A 16,108-nucleotide genomic window follows, 5' to 3' on the forward strand; every position below is an offset into this window, starting at 1 on the left:
AGATTGCGTTTAATTTACATATTGTGAATCAAAGCAGGAATATTATATAGAGTAAGTAAAACAGGAAAACCAATAAGAACAAGTTAAGTTCATTAGACTGGCTCTAACTTCCATAATTTGGCTGAAATAAAAATAACAATTAAGCACCTATATTGTGCCATTTATATCAGGCAACAATTCTGCAAGATATCTACTATTGACAGAGGCTAAATGACTTCTTTGAGCTTCTTACATTATACAGTACTGATTCCAGTGGAACAAATTTGATTGATAGCATCATATGCATCAGATTTTCTATTTACATATTTGGAAAACATGTATTAAATGCCCATTGTGTAGGGAGTACTGTGCCAAGCAATGTGAACAATGTAATAGACTATAGCTAAGTCCCGGGCTTTACCTAACCTAGCCCAGGAAGTAGACATGCCCAAAATTATCTGAGCAGAAAATGAATGAAGAAGAAAGGAAAGAAGATGACTTCAACATTTAATAAAAGCAACTTCCAGTCTGTCCTCTTTTAAGAGTGAGTGCTCTACCCCACAGAGACCAACAGGGCTACACAAGCCTCCTGAAAATGAGAGATTCATTTTGCAGTTCTGTTCATTTTACAGTTTCTATTTCTTTAAAAAGAAATAAAGTATAGCTTGTCAGGGAATTGCTTTGCAAACCAAGGTAGGGAATTCATTTGTTAGACATGTTCATTCAACACACTTGATAAGAAGAAAACTGGCATTCTAAAATCAGACCAGATAAATAATAAGTAAATGTCTTCAGAATTACTACTTATTACCAGTTCCTTGCCCAAATTCCTAAACAAATAATTGACAAAGTCTGTAGTTGAGTCTATTCTAGTTTGCCATGTCTTTTTTTGAGCCAGAATTCATGAAACATTCAAACTGCAGTACGTGTGTGCACTTAAGATAAAAGAAAAATTCTTATTTATGCTTAATTCTATGAAGTTTTTTAAATACTTCAGTAAAAGCCATTAAGACTTCAACCTTTCTCACATTTAAGAAGTGCAATGTAAATTTTTCATGGGAACTCTCCAAGAATTTAAGGTCTATAGTTCAGATTTTTGATAGAAAGGAAAATTTTTCAAATGACTTGGCTTAAAGTCAAGGTAGTATTGATTATGCAGTATTTTCAGCTCCAAATATATGCCAGTATTTAATGAGAGTACTCTATCAGATTAAAACTCTGAAATGAGACTGAATTCCAGGTAGCTAATGTGAAACATAATTATGATTATTTAAGATTCCCACTGTTCCTCATAATGTCTGGCTATCAGGATCAAACACCAAGAAGGCTTGCCCTTGTAGCTCTAAAACGATTGCTGTATTTTTTAGTTTTCCCTCGTTCCAAGAGTTATAGGCTTTTAGAGATGTTAATGTACTAATGTATATCTATGTACAAAATACATGTATACTGTCCCTTTTAAATGTTTGTCCTGAGGGTGAGTTTCAATCAACCAAGAATCACTCACCTAGTCCCTAATACCATTTGTTTTTTGGATTCTAAAGGAGTCATGCTGTCCTCCTTACTGGAAAATACCACCAACCCTGTGGCCAAGCCTTCTTAGCAATTAGTTTTTAAAGTTATAACTTTGAATAATAAGGATACAACAAAATTCCTGGGAGAATTACAGCATCCTCTGTAGAATTTCTGTAGTATAAACATCCATAATTTACCCATTTAACAAAACAGTTACCAGAAGGAAGTCAAAGATAAATCTTGGAAGGAACAAGAGGATGGAATCCAAAAACCAAGTAGGCTTTACAGTAAACTGATGGGCCATAATTGCAAAGCTCTACTTTTTGTTTTAATTGTAAATATGATTTTCATTAACTATCCATCTTTCCATGTCTAAATCATGCAAAGGGACAACTAAAAAACATTTTATGGCACCAATGTCAAGTGGAATTTTAAAAAGGCAGGATATCTCCTAGAAACAATAGCAAGATTATACAATAAAATGTTCCTTTATACTTTCAAATCAGCTAAAGCCAAGCCCATTAGTTATATATCCTCGAAGCATAAAACTTTCAGAATATCTTTTCCTACCCGAATTTTTTTCTTATTAGCTTCATTTTAACTTAATAAGCCATTTCATTTATTTCTCATTTTTCATTAAATTGCTATTTCCCCTAAAGTGCCCACATTTATTATAATAGACTGTGTTTATATAAAACATATATGTGACCAACTTTGACAATGTATTTTAAAGTTTCATTAATTTAGCATTGATTCTTCAAATTATCTTTTGCATTTATAATACTCATATATTCAAAATATCAAATGCACAAATGTAGATTATACACAATTTCTTTTCTTTTTTAAAAATGTTTTAAAGATCTTTATTTATTTATTTATTTGACAGAGTGAACGAGAGAGAGAGCACATGAGCAGGGGCTAAGGGAGAGGGACAAGCAGACTCTCCAATGAGCAGGGAGTCCAGTATGGGGCTTGATCCCAGGACCCTGAGATCCTGATCTGAGCCAAAGGCAGACCCACCGACTGAGCCACCCAGGCGCCCCTACATTTACTTTTGAAAGCACCATTGGATTTATAACCTGCCCTCAAAAATATTGCCTAGTAGTAACCTCTACTTCCTCAGCTCTTTTTCCATTCACACACATAAGACAACCACAAAATACTACTAGGTGAAATATTATGATTCTTCTCATATTCATTTTAATTGGAAAATCTCTATACAAACATAGTAACATAATTTTCTGATTTCCTGTCTGAATGATTCAAGATGTGAGCCAGATAGCAAAATTCATTTCAACAATATAAATTCCCTTTGCTCTTCAGTCCTAACAATGGAAAAAGAAGGTTCTCCTGAACTGAAATTTTATCTCCTTTCATTCAAACCCTTCTTCCAACCCCTTCTCTCATTGTTTCCCCCCGCAACAGGCCTAACCCAATGTTCCATGTCAAGAAATGACTCAATTCATATTAAAAATTCAATTCATTTAGTGAACCTAAAACATTCATTAATAATCTCACAACATCCAATGAAACGGATTGTGCCATGTTACTGAGCTGACTACTGTAACATAAATGCCCACCTAGTCACTAGCTCTGTGAGCCTAGATACTTCATGTATTATCTCCGATCCTCACATTTTCATCTTAAAAAAAAAAAAAATAGGGTTAACTAAACAAGAAAAAGGTGGTCCCATCTGACATTTTGTCCTTCTATTCTTGTGACTTAATGAAAACTCAAGAAAGTAATAGTGAAGTAATATTAATTAGTAGTGGGTTTATTTCACTGGTTCGTAGTGTGTCAGGCAAAGTGTGCCAGACCAGTTGGAGGTTCCGATGTATGCCTTTGCATACATTAACCCACTTAATCTTTAATAAACTTGCTAAGATAACGTGCTTTCTGATCTTTCAGAGTTCTCCTGTTATTTGAAGACATTCCCAGATAGTCCCTAGTTGTGGCGTTTTAAATAAGCGTCTTGAGGTTTCCGAAAGCTCTGGTTTTTAGATACCAGATATTTCTGGGGACTAAAATTACCGGTAGAGCCCTGATGTTTATTTGACTCAGTGATCTAAGTTATCAACCTGCTTATTTCCTTCTGGGAAATCAGCTCTGCAACTTGAGTCTCCAATTGTAGAACTCTCATTTGTCACTACAAAGTATGAAAACTAAAAGCTGATGGTTTAAAGCGATATTAAAGCTAGTTTATACGCTGGATCTTTCTATCCTTGAATCAGAGCCCGGACGGTGGTTCAGAACATCTTGAAGCCAGTTTTATTGGAAACTGAGCCAGATACAAAGCCAGACTTCAGCAAGCTTTATCTTTTCCCTGGTTGGGTTTTTTTTTTTTTTTTTTTTTTTTTTTCCCCCTCTCTGCTGCAGCAAGCTAGGGTTCATTGGGGCCACTGGAAAAGATTTGATTCTCTTGGATTTTCTGCAGCTTTTGTGAGCACAGTACCATGATCCCCTTCCTGCTCACTCTTCCCTGTTATCCTTCTGTCTGGATCTCCCAGGAGCCCCTCTGTCCTGTTTTCTCCCCTCCGTGCCTCTGTCCCCTGAGATCTTGTTCTTCAATTAGGCCACTGAGTTGGAGCCAGCTTTCTGCCATCCTCCTGCAGGAAGGATTAGGCCCTCTTACCTCAGGCAGATTTTCCTAGATGCCCAGGCAACAGCAAATGCTATCTTTCAGCTTTGCTCTAAATGTCACAAGCTGCAACCCCATCCCACTCCCCTGGTTTGATTTCCCTTCTTTCACAATGCTCCCTTTTAAATTTATCTTCTGATAAATCTCTCAGCATTCCCAGTGGTGAATACCACAGTAAAGCCTAACCTCTGTTGCTAATGCTGCCACCCTGACCTCCTTCATGAACTCCAGTCTCTTGTTTCTAAATATATGATCAACATTTCCTTTGCATGCATTGCCATGGCCACAAACCCCATTGTCTTCCCAACGAAGCTATTACTTTGTTTCCATTTTCCGTTAATGATATCACAATCTGATTCGTTTGTTTCTTCTACCCTTGTTCAATTAAATGCCAAATTTATAGATTCTACCCTAAAAGTTTTCTCCTTTTTTAATCCATTTCCTCCCAACTTTCCTGGCACTGTCCTAGCAGATAGCTTGACTTAGTCTTTCCACTTTTGAGAGAGAAAGCTCACATATGGCTACAAAAACCCAATTAAGCCAGAGTTAACACTATAATAAGAATGAGAGGTTCAGCATTTCTGGAGATTCTAATTTAGGACCAAATGTTATTTCTACCAGTATTTTTGGAATGACTTATGTTAATCCTGAGAGGAATCTGAATGAGAATTAAGGTTTTGCAATCTCTGTAAAGAACAAATTATGTCAGGAGATGATATAGCAACAACTTTAAGGGGGAAATGGTCATTATTTTATCATAATCAATGAAATGTCAGTTCAGATCAATGGAAGCAACCGTGGTCTTCTTATTTTAGTGAAGTATTGAAAGAAATAATAAGCACAAATATTACGGTGTCAGATTATTCAGCCCTGGATGTGTGGCCTTAGTCAGGTGGCTTGGCCTCTCTGAGGTGTAGCTCTTTCACTGACAAAATAAGAGCATTAGCCTAGAATATCCTTGCTCTCACTCTCTCATTCTCTCACTCTCTTACTGCCTCTTTCTATCTCTCCAGAGAAGTTTTGTTTAAATATTTCACATATTGGGCTATCTCTCTTCATTTTGAAGAAAATAATCATTTTGAAGAAAATAATCTACAAACTAACCCCAGCTTTCATCAACCCCCCCACCAACACACACACACATTAGCTTATTTTTAGGGTTCTTTCCTATGCTAAAGCCTAGGGTCTAAGTTCACTGATAATTTTATTTTTAAATTCTCATAAAAATGATTTCATACTGAGATCATCTTAAAATTATTTTCCTTATACGATTGTTGAAGAATTTACTTGAAAGAGCCAACTGTTCACATGTCTAGAGCTGGAGGAGGCTCTAGGCTTGAGTGAGACAAGATTGTGGCCCTTTCGTTAACCACACTCTTGCCAGGTGTGAGTATGGGGAAAACTCTTCTAATTCACCTCAGAGAAATCGGGTCCCTGAAAATTTTCCCTCTTCCCTTTCTGTTCCACTGAACTACCCTAGTACTTTTTTTTATCTCTTCTGGTGATAATCCAGATGTTGAGTGCCTTCTATGGGTAAGGCATTTTCTACATTATTTTACATTATGTCCATGGCTAATTTCCCCTTCTGGATGGTTACTTCTTTAAGGGGAGCGTTCCCTGTCTCATCTCTTTCTTATTCCTATCCCCAGTGCCAGGTACAACGCCTTGAGCACAGTTAATATAACAGGCGTTTTTGATTGAAAAAAAAAAAAAAGGAAAAAAATGATAGAAGTAAAACACCCTTTTTTGAAGACCTTTTGAAAAAGTATCATTCAAAATTAACAGCCGTGATTAATTTGCTATCTGGGCTCTCTTCCACTTGTGCTCTTAAAATTGATATTATTTTGGGACTGGTAGTTCCTAAAACCAGGAATGGTGAGGTCTAATGGTGGACAATATACCATTCATGACCTCCAAACCTAGAGAATTCCTTTTCTCTGAAACACTAAGATACTGAAATTTCAAACAATTCCCTGAAAATTCTTGGTGGGTCTGGAGTTCATTGCAACTCTAGGTTTTGAGTCTTCCGATAGAGAAATCTGAGCATTCACAAAGTTATTATTAAGGACATTTAAGAATTCCATTATTAAAATTAAATTTAGGAGCACCTGGCTGGCTCAGTCAGTACAGCATGCAACTCTTGCTCTCTGGGTTGTGAGTTCCGGCCCCACATTGGGCATTGAGCTTGCTTAAAATAAGTAAGTAAATACATAAATAAATAAATTTAATTCTCAACTCAGGTATGTCTTTTGGTCAAATTGGGGACATTAAGGCAGTTAGTATATTCCTCAAAAATACAGTGGAAGAAGCATACATTTCACCCAAGTTTGCTATTTTCCTGATGTCAGATACAGATTGAGAATAAAAAGAAGAATGCACCATATGCTGTGTTCTCTATCCCACATCTTCATCTGACTAGAAATAACATCACATGGAATCCAATTCTCTGGTTTTAACTACAACTGAAGCAAGAAATGTGGGCTGTGGAACAAACCCAAAGTTCTACCCAACTATAATTTCCTGCCACCCAAACAGCTGATGCTAATTTGATAAGCATTTCCATTAATTAAATGTTATTATATACATTAAAGGAGATAAATATATTTAGAGAGAGGAGGGAGGTTAGGAGAGAGAAGGAGGTTCTTCTATTCAAAATAAATTTGGGGGCGTCGTTAAGTGTCTGCCTTCGGCTCAGGTCACGATCCTGAGGTCCTGGGATTGAGCCCCACATCAAGCCCCATATCGGTCTCCCTGCTCCGTGGGAAGCCTGCTTCTCTCTCTCCCACACCCACTGCTTCTGTTCCCTTTCTAGCTGTGTCTGTCAAATAAATAAATAAAATCTTTAAAACAAACAAATGTATACTTCTAGTAATATGGGCTTTCATGGTTTTACATTTCTGTGTCCTCGTATTTTCCCTGTTAGATGTATTGAGGTTTAAGAAATGCAGTATTTTAGGACCTCCTTTTTTTTAATCATATAATTAGTCAACCAATTTTAACAAACTACTGATAAAATATAATGTGTCAGATGACTTTCATCTAAGTTATAAAGACTACACAGTACTGTGATGTTGTTTTAAATTTTAAAAAGCCAAAGGCAGTGAAATATCTAAAGTGGTTATTTGAAATATTAACCATATTTTAAGAAAGCATTAAAAAAGTAAAACAACAAAGGCAATAGGTTCCCCAAATTAGTATCAGTCAACTGAAAACTGAAAACATCAACCAATTAACTGGCTCTGTTATCAGTACTTTGCCACCTCCGTCAGTCGAAATCAACGGAGTCCCAGATGCGAGGAAAACTTACATAATTGTTAGTCATGGAGTTTCCAAGAATTATTCCTACCAAGTTTCTGTAAGGTTGTGTTTTATTTGGGCCTTAATGACAGTCAAGTTTTATGGGATCCACTTCTTTATACATTAATAGTAGAAATCATTCCAATCAAGAGAAGCTGTAATTTAATACAGGGAAAAAAAGAGCACTAACAGCAGAAAAGCACGTGAAGAGTCGAATACTAACCAGTTGAATCCCAAAATTTTAACCTTAGCCTGTGTTTAAAATGGATTTTGAATGCTTAGATTGATGATTCTTAACTAGAAGATGACAGGCATTTTCACTGTTACTAGTATCAGTGTGCTTCACCTCTGAGGGATGGATATCTTAGGTATATTGGATGCCATTGAGAACAACCGATATAAATAATGAATATATTTGCATTTAGCAATGGGGGAAATAAAAATGATCTCTTTAATATAAAACTGTAGGGGTGGGGGCGCCTGGGTGGCTCAGTGGGTTAAGAACTCTGCCTTCGGCTCAGGTCATGGTCCCAAGGTCCTGGGATCGAGCCCCGCATTGGGCTCTCTGCTCGGTGGGGAGCCTGCTTCCCCCTCTCTCTGCCTGCTTCTCTGCCTACTTGTGATCTCTCTGTCAAGTAGATAAATAAAATCTTAAAATATATATATATATATATATATAGGGGTGGGGCGCCTGGGTGGCTCAGTGGGTTAAAGCCTCTGCTCAGGTCATGATCCCCAGTGTCCTGGGATCGAGCCTGCATCGGGCTCTCTGCTCAGCAGGGAGCCTGCTTCCTCCTCTCTGCCTGCCTCTCTGCCTACTTGTAATCTCTGTCTGTCAAATAAATAAATAAAATCTTTTTTAAAAAAATTTAAAATTAAAAAAAAAAATGTAGGGGTGCCTGGGTGGCTCAGTCAGTTAAGCATCTGCCTTTGGCTCGAGTCATGATCCCAGGGTCCTGGATGGAGCCTTGCATTGGACTCCTTGCTCAGCAGGGAGCTTGCTTCTCTCTCTGTCCGTCTCCTTGATTGTGCTTTCTCTCTCTTTCCCTCTCTCTCTCCCCCAAATAAATAAATAAAACCTTTTTTTTTTAAGAATTTAAAAAAATATAAAAATGTATAAACTAAGAACTTTTCAATGATCCAAAATAAGATCTAATAAGACCCTAAGTGTGCAACCATGTGTGTCATGAGTGAAATATTTCACCTTGCTGATGGGATTATTCTTTTCAGTAATTATATAGCAAGAAGGCAATGGTCCAGTCCGGTGGACACTTCCAAAACATCTCAACTAAATATCTGTAAATACAAGACAAAGCAAAAGAACGACCACAGAACAACTGCCATATTTCAAAATGTATCTATCTGTTATTCACCAGGGCATCTCTATGATTAGTACAGTGCCCAGGACAGTCTTAGTTAGGAAGTACTAGAAGCTTGTTAAATATTTGTTGAGTTAATAAACTGAATCAAAGGTGGGTGAAATTAATTAGCTGTTTCCATAGTTATAATTCTATTATGAATTTTGAAAACCAATAGTTTTTGGCTGCTCAAGAGTCCCTTTTATCTTAGGATTAGAAAAAATGATGAGATTACAAACAAGTATCTTGCATTGATTGCCCTGTTTTATTTGTGTGTTTACAGGCAAATGGACATAGTTTTGTACATATGGAACATGAAAAAGCTGTATTACTACTGAAGAGTTTCCAGAATACAGTAGACCTAGTTATTCAACGTGAGCTTACTGTCTAAATATTTTTTATAAATAGTGAAGATACGTCTAGCCAGACCTAATGTTCAAAAATAAGTTTATACATAGAAACAAATTTTGCCATTTGCTGGACCAATGGCAAACATTAGTGCCAAATGTATAATATTATATGTTAGCACTGATCATCCTTAAAAATGTTAACTATATAAATATGATGTTCATGTGGTTATGTATTAGTTTTACTTGTCAGCCTCCGGCTGTGCATTGGTGCAGTTTTGTTTTTGTTTTTGTTTTGTTTTTTTAATCAAATAAGTTTCTTCTCGAAGTGGATTTCATATAATTTCGGAGCACGGAAGCACATACAAGCTCTTTACGAATTCTGCTCTCCATCAGAAACACTGCCTCAAAGTTGTATATGCCTTTATATAGAAAATACAAATATAAAGAATTGTAATTCCCATAAAATATTTCTAGCACAGGTATATGTTGGCATATATACAAAAAGAATATAGAGAAAAACAATATTTTCATAAACTAAACATCTCGGATTGAGAAAGAAACTATATCTTAAAATAAGACTTTACTATATTGAATCTTTTTCAATAAAAATTACATGATAATGCCTTATGAAAGTAACTGTACATATGGTATAAAGTGTTTATATTTGGTTCCATATTCATTTGCTAAATTCTCATAACACAGAGTGAAATATTTCATAAATTAGCCATTTATCTCTGGGACCGGAATAAAAATAGGACAAACTAATTTGTTCAATGCCTTTAGCTAATTACAATACACACAAAGAGTTAAGAAACAGACTAAAGGTCATTACAGATAAATCTTTTTCACCACAAATTTAAGCAGTGAATGATGGGTGGCAGGAAAGATATTGCTTAATTTCTTTCAAGTTTATGTTGATTATAAAGTGGAGCCCATGTGATTTCTTTACTTGTAAATGTGGAATTTATTTGTGTGTTGCTTTATCTAATTTGCTACTTTTAAATAATTTAAAATGAGTTTTGGAGATTGATAAAATTTATCATTAAGGAAGATCGTTGTTAGAAAGTTATGGTGGATGATTAAAAAACTTTGGCATTTAAAAATGAAACTTCAAATATAATTTCTCAGAGCTGTGGTCTACCTGTATTATTAATTTCAGTGCCTGTTTTGTGTGGGCAAAAATAGAGAAAATACTTTTTTTCCAAAAATGTTTCAAAGTATAATCCTGCATTCTCTTATTGAGAGAAAGACAAGCATAGTTAATAGAGAATTTGTTATTTTTACATTAGAATTGTTTCCTCTATAAATAATCAAAATTCATTTTATAATCCTTTAAAAATATTTCTTTTTTATATTAGTCATTAATTTGATTAAAATATTAATTTAAATTCCAGAATAATTTCCCAGAGTTGGTTGTATGCATGCTCTCATATTTCCACATAGCCATATATATATATATATATATATATATATATATATATATATATGTATGTATAATGGATTTAGTTTACATGGTAGTGTTTCAAGTATTCTATTAGGATTTTCACAATAGTATCATGTACTGGTGTCACCAAAGCTCTGAGAGTAATATTTGTAAGTTAACTGTTTTATGGGGACATTGAAAATACTGTATTTTTGTAGGGTCTATTAAAATGAGTGTCACTTATTAGAAGTACAGTGGTATTTTTTGGCAATAGAATTTGTCACTTGAAGGCAAATGATACTTCACTTTATAGATGATGCACTAATTTTGATGTTGCTTTACGTCAGGGTGACATTATACCATGATTTTATAGGGTTTGACATTTAGCAAATGATTAAATGATTGGCCTATTTAATACGTTTCCCAGAAGTAAGTTTTAAATGCATTTTAATATATCAACAGTTTCTGATGAGAAATGTCTTTCAGAGCCTAATTTCCTTTGTCAAAAACTGACACCAAACCATGGTACCACGGTTTCCAGCTGCTATTATAGGATGATCATCATTAATCAAGATGGAGGCCCCCACTGGCCTCACAAGATCACTTAAAAGAAAAACAAACTCCTGGGTGTAGTGTTGGCAATGAAGCATCTCAACTCATCCCATCAGTTCTGTTTAATCTGTTCTGGGAGAGGTCGAAGAAGAGTCAGACAGAGGACCACCCAAGTCTCGTCTCTTATGTCAGGTCTCCCCATCAGACCCAGGGCTCCAGGAGAGGCTTCTGAGGCACAGAGCTACAAGGATCATAGTAAACACCTCTTCCACTCCTGATGGGACACCATTGTCCTGGCCCAGGGCTCTCATCCTTACTGTTCTACAGGAAATGAGGAAAAGAAATGGGGTTCCTGACCCACTGGAAAAGAAATATGATGTTTCAAAGCACCTCATTGTCAATTGTTCTGCCATGCTGCATACTGAGAAAAGGCAGGTAATAATGAAAAGAGACATTTTTTTTAGATTGATTGAAAAAAAAATTACTAATTACTCGAGGGGTTAAAAAATCTAATTTATTCCATAGGCGACCAAAACCAAAAATACATTAATTTCTGAGTATTGACTTTTGGAATCATTGGCTTTGCTCCCTGAAATAAGAATCTGGTTTATGTTAACCACCCCTTCCCACCAAAAGAAAGAAAGAAAGAAAGAAAGAAAGAAAGAAAGAAAGAAAGGAAAGGGGAAATAAAGTTAAAGGTGTGCCTTTTTAAAAAAGAAAAACGACGACAACAAAGGAGTGAAATTCATGATGATTCCAATAGATTTGCCTCTTGGTCTTTGATTTTTACTGAGATCTTTCTGCTGAGGAAGCGATCTCAATCTGGTGAATCAGTAAGACACAAGGAAGGAGAATGGGAAAGATAAGGGTGGAAAGAACAAGGAGCGAAAAGTACTGGTAGAATTCCTGCAGATTTTGCAAAGCCAAATAGACATTCGTGGTCAATTTTTAAAACCTTATATGGCTTAAAAATACATTGCCACAAAAGATCTCTTACAATAATTTCCACCTTCTAGACAATATAACTCACTTTAACAAAGAGAATAATTTCAAAATATAAGTGTACTTTTGACAAGGAATACTCAAAATCAGTATAACATACTGATATTTACATCATGCTAATTGATTGCTCATTGAAACCTATAAAATATGTGTGTCTCGGTTCATTAAAACTCTTAATTGCATAAAAACATCAAACAATCCTAGTTGTTTCTGGGTCTTACATTGGATTACCACTTTCAAGATGAAAAGCAGTTTTAAAGAGAGGATGACAAATCAGCATTAATTTGTTCTTAATCTGAAAGATGACTGCACACATATTACTAATATAATTGCTTATTTAAGAAGTAGGACTGAAATATCTTTCCGTGGGTGAACTAAAGAGATAGTATACCCAGAGAGAGGAAAATGAAGAAATTAGATTTACACCTTCAAATATTAAGTGAAAGTATTTGATTTGCCAGAATGATTAGATGAAAGGAGCAAGAAAAACATTTTACCATAAATCATCAAATCAAATACCTCCACCAAAATTTAAATATTTGGAAAATATAGTGTGTTTGTCACCTTGTCTTTTCATTGGCTTTTAATGCTGTGTTCGGTCAATTCCTGCCCCCTCACTGGCACCCAGATCAAGAATGTCTATTCTGATGGATCTGCTGTTATCAAGAGGTAACAATACACCATAATCAGATAAACAGGCATGCTGGTACAGGACCACTGCTCTAAGCCTTTGGTAAATTCAATCAGGCAATGTGTTTGACTGATTCTTGAAATACTGACCAAACAGCGGGCTTGCTGAAACATTGGGTCAGTAAAAAGTTATGCAAATAAGGAAATCCAGTCAGTTCAGAAGATGGGTCCTTTATCTAGTATCAAGAAAAGCAGGGTTGAGTTTCCAGGAAAGTTCCTCTCACAGAAATGCTAAATTTTTCTGAGGCTCAATAAAATGTTCAAACACTGGGTTGATGATGCACCCTGTCTTATGGTTGTAGTTAACGGATCATCTGGGAATTGGGGGTTGAGGGGGGTGGGAATCTCCAGAGTTTAGATCACCTGCATGAACTATGTTCCTTAGCAATATAACTGCTTCCCATTATGAAAAGCATCCTGCCTTGCCCCAGAATATTGCCCCATCACTCAGTTAGACTGTCGCCCAGGCATATACGATAGCAAAAAACTAGAATATGGGCTGGGGAAAAACAGACGTGTACTCTAGAAAGCACCATTATAGGAGACCATCGGTGTCCGCTCCCCTGTGCATCCCTTCAGTTTCATTTGATCTAAACTACCCAGAGAATGTGTTTTCTGAAACCCCCCACTGTACAGAACTCAAAGCAGATTCAGTCGACTGGTGCAGCTGCATTCTGAACCTTATGGGGGCATTTCCATTTCTTGTATGCAAAACTGACCTCTCTTCATTGCTGCTGTAGCTGCTATAGGCCTGTCCCTCTGACTCGCTATGATGTTCCAAAGGCAGAGGATGGCTGCTGACATAAGGATAAGAGGCCCCCTTAGAGTACTAATTGTCTGGAGACCTTTGAGTATCTACGCATGGTTCCAGCTTCCAGTTTGGGAAGAACTTCCTTAGATGACCAAGGAACTTGAGTGGTAGCATTAACCCAGGTGCAAAGGTGGCGCATTTATGTCTCTGACAACAAACCAACCTTGTGTGCGGGGGGGGGGGGGGGGGGGGCAATGCCTTAACAGAACCATGGTTCCACTTCTGTTTTTAAAATGTTGACTTTTGCTGTATTGACAACTCTAAGCCTGTCAGCTGATGGTTACTGGGAAATGTTCCAATCTTCCTCACCTTTGACACTGTCTACAAGAGAATGGTTTGGAAACATGCCCCTATGAGGGTATAAATTGCACAACTTCTACTTTGGAGAATTCAGAGATTTCTGATCTATGGAGGGGAAAGATACACTCAGCTTTTGATTAAAAAAAAATAAACGAAAACCTAGGAATGTTGAATTCCTCTGGATTCTTAACATGTGATTATCATAATCTTTCCTAAGAGCAGTTCTAGGAGAAGTAAAGAGGAAAAACAGAGGGGAGGGAAATAATTCACTGCTTCCAGCTTTAGAAGGTTTAGAAGTATTACTCCATCTGCTAGGGTTTCCCTAGTGGATTTTGTTCTAGGGCAGTGAGCTCACACTTTGTAACGACCCACTGAGCGTGAAGCAGGATGAGAAATAGGGCTGGATGTAAGACAGGCACAAAGAGAAGGGTATCTCTGCAGCTGTCCTGGTATCTCCCCAGACTATGCTCCAAAACACCTTTTCTTGGCCTAATTTTGTTAATAGCAGCGCCTCAAAGAGTGGAAGATTATGAAATCCAGGCAGTGTTTATGTAGAAAGCACTGAAACCCTGTGACTCTTCTTAGTCTGGTGTTGGAACCAGTGTGGGCCGGGCCCAAAGAAAAAGCCATGGGTGGAACTTTTACAAATACTATATTCAAACCCAGCATAACTTACAACCTATGTGGGGATGATTACTGAGGAAAAAGTTAAATAAATCATCCAATCTTTCTCTAGTTTGAAAAGTAGATACATTTTCTTCTTAAAACTACCAGTGTTGCACAGTTGTATTAGTTGTGCCAGGTTTGTTTCTATTTTTACCCCCCTGTCTTTAAAATAACAGGAGTTAGCAGCCTACAGTCAGGTCTCTCTATACCTGGAGTAAAATATCCTAGTACAGAGACTTTTATTCTCACCAGAAAACTCCATATTTCCTCCACAGGGAAACAATTCCTATAGCTGAATCTCAGAGGATTAAGGTATGTCACTCAAAATTCAAAACATTTGGGGGCATTTTATTGAAGAATATGATGGAAACAGTAAGTGCAATGTTTATAAATATTTGTTGAGCATCAAGTATATACCAGGCTCTGCATGACATGATCTCCTCTGCACAGAGTCTCACAATCAAATGGGAAGATGAGAGAGCTTCCAGAAAAAAAGGCAGTACAAGGCAATGTGGTGAGTCCCTTTGTTGCTGCTCTCGGCCCATGTATTGCAAAAGGAAGTAGCATCGTTATCTAGACAAATCTCTTCTGGGTTTGAGGGTGGCTATTCCATTGGGAGCTAAGTTCTCCATACTGGGTCTTAGGGCCTTTGGGAGGCCATTATCAACGTTCACCAAGATGTAGGGCAATATTTGATAGGCTAGAAGTGGCAAGAGTGGAGACTTACTGGACAGAGTAAGTAGCAACCACAGATTCCTTTGAATCTGTAGAAGAGAATTTTGCCAGTTGGTTTGTTCTAAAGAAGAGAGAGAACACGATGAAAAGTGGTGGTGTTCTGCCTGGCCCAGCACTGTGTCTATCTATAGGCTCCTGACATGTCGGGGGAAAGAGGAGGAAGGTAGAACGTTAAAAGGCATGAACTGCTGGATTGAAGAGGTTCTTCTGTGCTGCCACCCCAAAGAGTTGTTCCTATGACCTCTGTCTCTTATAGATTATCAGGGAGCTTGGGAGTCCTCAAGATCCAGTATTAGAATGAGGCACTCAGAAATGCAATCAGTTCACCAGCTGCATTTCACCAGCTGCATTTCCCGTTTATTTACTTCACTTCCCTTGGTGGGGTGAAGGGCATTCTCACTGCATGCTGTTTATCCCATCCCATGAAAACACTTGTTTGCATGTTGGGTCATACATATTTACAAACCGCAGGCATCCCTTCATTCTTCCAAGGAAAGCTTGATTCCTCTGAATCTGGGAACTGCTTATTTTTTCTTCACTCTGTCTATACATAATCAGTGTTTTCGACACCTAGAAATCCTTAAACTTCCCTGAGTATTCCCTGTGCTTTTCAACCTCTGCTTTTGCCCACAGTGGTCCCTTCACTGTAATGTCTTCCTCTCCCCAGCCCCTTTCTAAAGCATCAAAATTAGACGCAGCCTTCAGAGTCCAGCTCAAGCATGACCACCACCATAAAACTTTCCCTAATCTTACCTGGAAGAAATTTCTCTTATGATAATAAGTCATATTATTTTT

General features: G+C 37.0%; 1 protein-coding gene across 4 annotated transcripts in view; it reads left to right on the forward strand.

The window, feature by feature from the left end:
* The window catches only part of LRRC7 (leucine rich repeat containing 7), a 573,404-nt gene extending 557,758 nt beyond the window's left edge, over nucleotides 1-15,646 (forward strand). For 3 of the 4 annotated variants that reach the window (XM_059138591.1, XM_059138595.1, XM_059138592.1), the window contains one exon: nucleotides 9,068-15,646. In XM_059138591.1, the coding sequence (XP_058994574.1) occupies nucleotides 9,068-9,175 (108 nt within the window). In that variant the 3' untranslated portion in view covers nucleotides 9,176-15,646. The remainder of the gene's footprint in view (nucleotides 1-9,067) is intronic. The other variant, XM_059138593.1, reaches the window with a different exon arrangement.
* The last annotated feature ends 462 nt before the right edge of the window (nucleotides 15,647-16,108 follow it).

This window comes from Mustela lutreola, chromosome 10 (assembly GCF_030435805.1).
Source record: "Mustela lutreola isolate mMusLut2 chromosome 10, mMusLut2.pri, whole genome shotgun sequence".
NCBI classification, from domain to species: Eukaryota; Metazoa; Chordata; class Mammalia; order Carnivora; family Mustelidae; genus Mustela; species Mustela lutreola.